Source organism: Nestor notabilis, unplaced genomic scaffold, assembly GCF_000696875.1.
Source record: "Nestor notabilis isolate BGI_N333 unplaced genomic scaffold, ASM69687v1 scaffold3057, whole genome shotgun sequence".
Lineage (NCBI taxonomy): Eukaryota > Metazoa > Chordata > Aves > Psittaciformes > Psittacidae > Nestor > Nestor notabilis.
Window position 1 is genome coordinate 157,117 of NW_009937684.1, and position 9,116 is coordinate 166,232.

The window sequence follows — 9,116 nt, forward strand, 5'->3', positions numbered from 1 at the left end:
ATTGGGGGACTTTGGGTTTCTGTGGTTTTGCTAAATCATCAGACCGTGACCAATGGAATAGTGCTGCGTTATAGTAGGTAGGGACCAAGTCCTTTATGTTCAAAGTTGGAAAAAAGATTATATATATATCTCCAAACAGCCTTAGTTTAAACTTACCATCATCCTTTGTTCTTTCTATAACTGCAGGAGAGCTGGGGACTCCATCTCCAATACGAGTGAATGCCAGTACCTGGATCTCATAGAGCACGTACTTCCGCAAGCCAGACAGCAGGAAAGACTGAGTGTGGTTACCTCTTACTACTTGGCTCTTTGGCTCAGAATCTAAATCTTTTGCTTTGAAAAGTATCTGCAGAATAAATTTGTATAAAATATAGAAAGAAAAAGGTTGTTACATGAGGACTGAAAAGAGGGGTACACAGTATAGATTCACAGAATCATGGAATGGTTTGGGTTGGATAGGACCTTAAGTCCATCTAGTTCCAATCCCCCTTGCCACGGGCAGGGAGACCACACACTAGACCATGTCACCCAAGGCTCTTTCCAACCTGGCCTTGAACACTGCCAGGGATGGAGCATTTACGACTTCTTTGGGCAACCTGTGCCAGTGCCTCACCACCCTCACAGTAAAGAACTTCTTGCTTCTTTATATCTACCTGAACTTTCCCAGGTTTAGTTTGAACCCATCACCCCTTGCCCTTTCACTACAGTCCCTGATGAAAAGTCCCTCTCCAGCATCCCGACCCTCCTTTTTCACAACATACAAGATTATAATCACCAATCACACCCCTCAAATAGCATACTTCCTACATCTTCTCCAGCTGACTTATGAATAATATAAATAGCTAGCAGGTGAATAACGAATAACAAACAAAAAACATACCTAAGTAATGCATTAAAAATTAAATAGGCATGAAACTCCCACTGCATACCTTGTAACCCAGGATGAGACCGTTCTGCTCAGGCTCAGGGACTGCAGTCCATGTCAGAAGGATCTGGGTTGAACTCACAGCTTCAGCAGAGATGTTCTCAGGAGGAGCAGAGGGAACTGGAATCACACAGCATCACCAAAAAGCAGAAATAGGTAAGAGATACCAGGTCATTTTGCTCGGGATTGTGCCAGGATCCCATAGAAGAGTATTCAGATAGAAAAAGGACTGGAATAGCTTCTAGATCATCCCTTCTCTTGTATTCAATTTACATCTTCGTTATATTTCAGCCTGCTTCACATTTTCTTGCCAGTTCATCTCAGAAACCACAATGTTTGTAAAGAGCTAAACATTTAATCCTAATCACTGTCTACAGATAGACAGTACAGATGGACAGATATGAATAAATTTCACATTCTCTATATTTGCAGTAATTAGAATCAAGTTTAAATAGCTGGACTTCTCCAGAAGTCTATCTCCTACTATCTCTTTCCCATACATTTTATTTCCTTATGCCAAAAGTGACAAATCTTTATGAATGGGAGTTTATCTTACAGTACTATCTGTTCTAACAAGAAGTTTTACGCCACCCTGGCTTCCTATATTATCTGAAAGGAAATTATAGCATCTTGTCTAGAGTTAGCAATCATTTCAACCTCTGCACTGCACTCCCCATTCAGTGACTTCTTTAACCTCGAAGCCTTTTGATTATGCGATAGTGCTCAACCCTTGCAATATATCAATTACAGGCAGATACATTAACACAAGGTGTATTTTCGGGGACTGATACAGTGTAAATGAAAGATATGCCTATTTCATTTATGTTGCAAAATTGGCTCTTACAAAATGAGAAACATCATTAGAACTGATGGCACAGGAACACTGTAATTTTCTCTGACTCCCAAGAGCAAACTTGCATTTTCTCATGCCATTAAAACTCTAACTGCTGCAGAACCACCACACAACTGCAAGCTTTTGTAGGCAAGCTTAACAGCATGCCATGTTACACAAGCACAATCTGGGGCTATTTTTAAGAGTTCAGATTTTATGCTGCCCTTTTGGCATCTTTTTTTTCCCCCTGTTGCATTTCCAGCATCTGAAAGGTACAATCTTTTCTAAAGCATGATACACCTGTCAGACCTCAAGAGAACATTCACCAACTTATGTTACATGAGCACTTATGGACAGTAAGGCTTGATTAGGTCCTGAATATATCACAAAAAGGAGCATGAATCACTGCCAAAAGTAATGCTTTCCTGGCTGTCCGAATAAAAGAAGAGATCTGCTGTTGTGAAGACGAGCTCCTGAAGCTCCTAGCAACGTGAATGAGAGAAGTGTGACACCAGAATTAATATCAATTGAAAAACAGACTGTACCACCCCCAACCCTTGTGCACTCAAGGTTAACCACAGAGGTGGTAATTTCTGAAACAATTTTCCTGCTACCAATTATATGGGACATGAGAATCAGGGCACCAGCACACAACTGCAGCAGACTAAAATCCAGTCTTTTCCCCTCTCCAATGCTAAAGTGTCCTTTCTTATTTCAAAAAAATCTTACCCTAGATTTATCCCCCCCCAGGATATAATTATGTTAAAGGAAAATAGATTGCCAGGAGCCATGAATGTCTTTGCAGAGCTGCCATAACTTTATCTGTAGATCTTCACAAAGAGCTACTCCCACATGAATCACTGGAGAGAGAAAGGGTGGAGGTCGGTTGCAGGAAACCAGGATGTGTTGAGGAAAGAAGCCCTTTTCCAGCCACATTTATATTTATTTTATCTGGTTTGAGGCCTTTGAAGAGAGAAAAGTTTATTTTACCAATATTTGTTTTCCTCTGATCAGCAGCCCTGAGATTTCCCCAATGCACAGAAGGTGGAGGCTGTGCTCTGAGTGCATGTTTGCTCTGAGGTGTGTGTACAGCCATGCTGCTGGCAGGGGTAGCTAACAAAGGAGAGAATGGTCTATCTGAAGATCTATTAGCCAATGTTCCTCTTAATTCCCAGTGCCAGCCAGAGCAGCTAACGGTCCCCTCTCTCTAGAAAGGAATCTAAGCCCAATGCCTAAATGGCAAAAATACTTGTGTTCATTAGGCATGCTTTAATTCTCCAGTTCTTCAATTAGCATCGAGGATTTTATTCTAATATGGCTGTATGAATTCAGGACCTGCAAGTAATATTATGGATCTTCTTGTTGCCAGGCTTTTAGCAAGTAACAGACTTTTATTGACCTTTTAAGAATGGACTGAATCACAATATTAATTTCTCTGACCTCCCTCCTCTCTCAGGATATCATGATACAAAGAAATAAGGTATTGCTAAGACTAATTATGGCTTAAGTGAAGCCTGTAGATCCCTCTTTCCCCTGGAAGCTCCCTTCTGTAATGCTGGTTTCCTCAACTGTTGCACTAAAGACTTTGTTGGAAGCTCCAAACCCGAGTTCTCATTAGTAACCTGCAAGAACAGCTCAGAAGCCAAGCAACAGTGTCCAAAAAAATCTTACAGCTTGAACAAAATGAACCAGAAATACTGAAACTGAATGACGAGCTAATCCAGCAAACTGCCAGCTTCACAAGGTACTTCAGAAAATCAAACATAAGAAATTACAGAGCTACTCGTGCTTTGCACTGGATTGTCAATAAGAACTCAAGTTTTTAAGGTTATTCCTGTTTGCATCTAAGATCATGTGTCCTCTTTCTATGTCTGACATTTGATATATAGCAAATGTTGTTGTTTCATGTCTCTAATGGGGCCAAAAGCAGCTTCTAATAAGCCAGCCTGTATTCTGGCTTTCTAAGAAAGCTAGTGGGGTGCAATGGTTCTCTCCTCTTTTGCAGCTCAGTTTAGCTCAACATCCATCACTGTTTTCGACAGTAAAAATTAAAGTGGCATATTGTACATGTGATGTCAATTAAGAAGTGCAAATTTAGAGCAAGGTTCGCGGCAAAAGCAGCAGAGCTGCAGTACACAACCATTTTGCCTATAAAATTAGCTACCGCAGGCCAAATTCTCTGCTTGTATAAACTGACAAATCCCCACAGTGACATTGGAGCATATTTGAATTATCAAGCGATGCTTTATCACACCACAGTAACTGCTCCATGAAGGTCAGCCTCTGAAACATCCAGAGATTGATCCTTGGCATGAATATGTGACCATGCTTGTATAGTAGCTGATTTTTGTAAGACAAGTATACACATTTATATAGGTGACTATTAGGAGCCCAAAAAATATTACAGCACTGGTTAGGTGTATTTGAGATGAATTGTTTGAAAGTAAGAGGGTTTGTCTCTAAAAGGAAGCAGCTCTGTCAAGGTTATTCTAATACATTAGCGGTCTTAAGTGTTTTCTTGCTTTCTCTATACTGTACTACTAACACTGTCAGTTACCGAGTGGAAACTGAGCTTGTTCCTCTGCAGTTATTTTACACTGTAAAATTTAATGAGCTATTTAATTTCTAGCATTTTAAAACATTTTGGATTGATAAAACCTGTCCCGTTTAAAAATCCTAATTCATCTCCCTCTGTCTTCAGCTGCTTGCAACCCTATCCTAGATTTTCATTCTAGGGTTTCCCAACCGTTTTTCAAACCTGGATTATCAAAACATCCAACATTGTTTATTCTCTCATAGTTTCTTTAGTTTCAATGTATTTTATATTTAAGAACTTCAGAAACTAGAGAGTACCTGTAAGGGCATGCTGCTCCTTTACTGCTAGCATGTGTGCTCAGCTATTAGTGATATGACCACACATCCCAGAATAACCAGAAGTGCTCAAGTACAGCTGTATTTTCAGTAAAGGTTTTGGACTCCAGTGGCCGCACCGTCATTAGATGCAATGAGCTGATTTAGTGCCTTGGCTCTAACTTCTTAGGCTCTTTGAACTGTGTAAAATACAGAACCATGACTTCCTGCCAATGAATCACAACATAATCCTGGCCAAGGCACCTCTGGCCAGCTGTGAGGGATGTTTACAATCCGCACCAGGGAAACCAGCTTCCCTAAGCCTTTGTATGTACAAAAAGGAGAAAGAAATACTTAAGACATCTGCTTTTAAAGCACTTTGAAAACATAAGTGATAGACAATTTTTCTTATAGTTTAAAAGACAGACCTAAAACTATTTTGACCTTTCTCTCTGGCTTTAGGTAGTTTTTATTTGCATTTTAACCCCATTTGACTCCATACAGGTTAATTGCAGATTCCCTGAACTTCTCTCATGCAGCTTGCTGCTACACCAGTGCTGCTTCTATATTCTAAATCTAAGAAGATACAGCCAAAAGTCTGACCCCTGGCTTGCTCTATTCAAGAAATCAGATGTTAGTATCAGCGAAAACACAGGGAAAAAAAAAATAAATGACTCTTTATGGCCTAGATCACAGCTTTGTGTTATTTTGATCCCAGTTTCTGTGTGCCTCCTCCTATCAGTTTCAAGTCAACCTTCTTTTAATACTGCTAGAGGAAATGCCAAATATGCATGTAACCTCTGATCTTTAGATGCTGAGCAAGAGCACTATAATCCTAAGGTTTTATGAAATTACTTAATCTTAGTATTTACTACATTTCAAAAGAAGTGTTTGAAGAGCAGTGGAAAGGAGAAAGTGGAGAATGCGATATCTTTTTATTACAATACAGGACACTTCAAAACTATTCTGTCTGGGTTACGCTATCTCTAACTCCAGCACAAGCGTACCTTGTTTAGAATACCTCTGGCAATAGCTTTTCAATTACTACTTCCCCAAAAGCAACACTTTAATGGAGGGGGGTGACTTAGTTTAGCCTTCTCCTTGGCTAGTTCAAAGGGTAGTTATCTGCGCCAGCAGACCAAATCCTGCTGTGTACAGTGTGTTCACAGTTCCCACCAAGTGAGGCTGCGTGGTACAGAGTGCACAGACACGCATATACGTGTGTCTATGACTGTAGGGTATGCACAGGATTAAATTCATACACAGATTTCATGAAGAAAAATAGGAAAAAATAATAAGAACAAGTATCAGTGTTGAACCTTGCATAACTAAAGCTCACTGCAAGTTTTTATGATTAAACTTTTTAACCATATATGTCATCTACTTTGTTATTCCCTTGCAATATAAATTTTAATTTATCAAGTGTATGTAGGGTAGGTTTGGAAATAGGTTTTGTGGAAGATAACGGCTGAGAGCAGCTTTTCAAGATCTGTCTTTACTGCTGCTACTACTAAGCTAACAATAATTTACTGTTCCCTGAGACTGAGAGTTTGCTTCTGATATTTGAAGTCTCTGTGCTAGTATGGACAATTCAGCGAGACAAGACAGTACATGTGCTCTAGGTCTATGCGCAGGTTATGTCTATATAGCCTTGTACACACAATTTTAGAAGGCAGTCTTGAAAGCATGACATCAAAAGCTCTGATAATTATTTTATTTCAGCTAGATAATGATTTTATTTCAGCTCTCTAAAAGAACTTGTGCCATTTTAGAACTATTGGGTGCTTGAAATTAGATTTCAGATAATCACAACTGTAAGAAAATCTGCCTGAGCCTGGAAGCAGACAGGGAAAGGGGGAGAATGAGGGGCAATGGGGTACTGGGGAGGCAGAGGAAGTGAGAGACCTGCTCAGCCAGACAAGGTTCTCGTTGGGCTGTCTGTACTGCTGCCAAATGAAGGCAGGAATGGGGAGAGGTTGTTCTGTTTGCTTTAAATACATAACCTACAGGTTTTTGCAATAAAGCAGGGTAGGAATAAAAGAAATAAATAACACTCAAATATCTATATGTCTTTTTGCCTTCAGTGCAACTAGAGATTGAGTTTTCCCCTTTCATTTTAGATTTAATGGATCAACGAGCAAAAAACCCCACCCCAAACCAACCAAGAACAAAAGGGCAGGAAACACTGAAGTTCTCAGATGTGCCCTTCACAGTAGCTACAGTGCTTTGACTTACCGGACTCCCGCGTACGACCTCTCACTACTTCGCTCCATGGTCCTGCCCCAATGGCATTGAAAGCCTGGATCTGCAGTTCATACTCTGTCCACTCCTCCAGATCTTCAATCGTGCACTCTCTTTCCAAGCGATCATTAATAACCTTCATCAGGGTGGGAGACTGCACATCCACACGCCAGAACTTTATCCTGTACCCCACTGACTCTGGATTGCCATTATACTGTGTGTCGGGGAGGGGCTGGCAAATGATAAAGAAAAGGACAATATTCCTATAGAGACCACACTGCCAGGGCTTTCCAGACTATATACCAAGCCTGCCTGAACTCATATAAGGCCATAAGAAAGCCAAAAAGATCAAGAGGTTGATTTTCTGCTTTATGTTTCATGATCTCTAAACTTTGTGTTGCTTGAAATTCTCTTTTAATTTCTACTTTATTTTTACCAAACAGATATGCCATTTGCAGTGGGTGTATCAACAGAGCTGATATGAATACAATGTCTTTCAGAGCTTTGTGATTAATTATGGAAATGAATGATAAATTGCTGGAGCATGTGACAAATTCATTTATCGTAGAGTTTTTAGTGATTCTCTGCCTACTCATTTATCAGCGGAGATTTCTTCTGGTATTCTAAACTCCCCAAGCAATTTCAGAGATTAAAATGTGAAATAATTAGCCTACTTGATGAAGTTTAGAGTTTTTCCCCTGTAAAACTATGTGATGCCATGGATGGCTGAGATTCAGTTCTGAGTCACTGGGAAGGTTTGATACACATTAACATTTCACAGCTTAGAAGACTGTAGCCCGCAGGCAAGCAGGGCTAGAAATGTGACCCTTATTCTTCAGAAAGGATGGAATTCCCAGCTCCCAGGGGGACACAGATTCATTGGAAAGTCTTGAAAAAAGAAGACATTAAACACTTTCAAATACTGATGTTACTAAGCATGAAAACGGTGTACCGGGTCATTTTTAGCTGTGGCTATTGCTCCTCCTGAACCCTGCACAGTTTGACTCATGAAAAACAGGCTTCTAGGTAGCACAGAAAGGAAATGTAATCTTAAAAATGTTTTAAAGTGTCTTAAAACAACCTTGAGTGAATTTTGACAGGAGGTATGTACGTCTGGATAGTACCAAAGGTTTAACTATGTGGGCATGTTATTTACACTGTAAAGCCACGAGTGAGTGATACGGGTCTTACCAAATGAACTGCAACGGCTTTTCTATGTGTAGTGAGGTGACGCCTTCAAGTTTTCAAGGTTCAGATTTAAGTACAGTGTCCCCCTGAGAAACTGCAATTACTCCTTTCTGACAGGAGAAAAAACCTCTCGTTTCTAAGCCAGATTTTGACTTCCAGCCGTGATGAGTTTATGCATGGAAAAGCTAACATTTGGGCAAAAGGAAACCTGTGCTTCATCAACTTCACACTACAGTAACCCCAGTGGAAAATTCTGCCTAACAGGGGAGAAGAAAAACCATTCTGGAGCAGGTTAATTGCCAAGTAAATCCCAATGTGGCAACTGAGACAGTCAAAGGGACATAACAATATCAGCAATCACTGCAACTTCCCAATTAATCATTTCTTTCTATGTTTTATCACATAACTCCACACCCTTTCACATAAATATAATGTTCCTACAGGAGTGTAACGTGCTGCTTTGGAACTCTTAGTTCAGTATCTGCAGGATGATTGCCAATGGCTGGTGTGTCCCTTCTGTTTCGTACAAAGCAAACAGCTGAGCCCTAGGAAACTGCAAATTGGCTCAAGTGTTATATTCCTGTCCCACATGTTGACCCAGACTGTGCTACTAGAGTCTCAGAAGCCAAGGTTTTACACACGGGCATATATTCATAGACTTAGAATGGTTTGAGTTGGAAAGGACCTTAAAGACCATCCAGTTCCTATCCCCTGCCAAGGGCAGGGACACCTTCCACCAGACCAGATTGCCCCGTCCAACCATGAACACTGCCATGGATGGGACAGCCACAGCTTCTCTGGGCAACCTGTGCCAGCACCTCAACACTCTCATGGTGAAGAACTTCTTAATGTCTAATCTAAATCGCCCTTCTTTTAGTTTAAAACCATTCCCCCTTGTCCTGTGACTACATGCCCTTGTAAAAAATCCCTCTCCAGCTTTCTTGTTGGCCCAGTTAGGTACTGGGAGAGTATATCCCCTGATGAAATGGCAGTGGGAAATTCCTGTGATTAATAAGGCACTTAAAGTAAGTCTCAGATTTCCAACTATTCTGAAAAACGAAGTAATTTTCCCATTGCTCC

General features: G+C 40.5%; 1 protein-coding gene across 1 annotated transcript in view; it reads right to left on the reverse strand.

Moving 5' to 3' along the window:
* Positions 1 to 9,116, reverse strand: part of SDK1 (sidekick cell adhesion molecule 1) — a gene marked incomplete at its 5' end in the record, with an annotated part of 138,888 nt that overhangs the window by 70,016 nt on the left and 59,756 nt on the right. Inside the window, 3 exons of the mRNA XM_010018940.1 lie at positions 157 to 346; positions 930 to 1,045; positions 6,843 to 7,080. Coding sequence (XP_010017242.1) covers positions 157 to 346; positions 930 to 1,045; positions 6,843 to 7,080 — 544 coding nt within the window. The remainder of the gene's footprint in view (positions 1 to 156; positions 347 to 929; positions 1,046 to 6,842; positions 7,081 to 9,116) is intronic.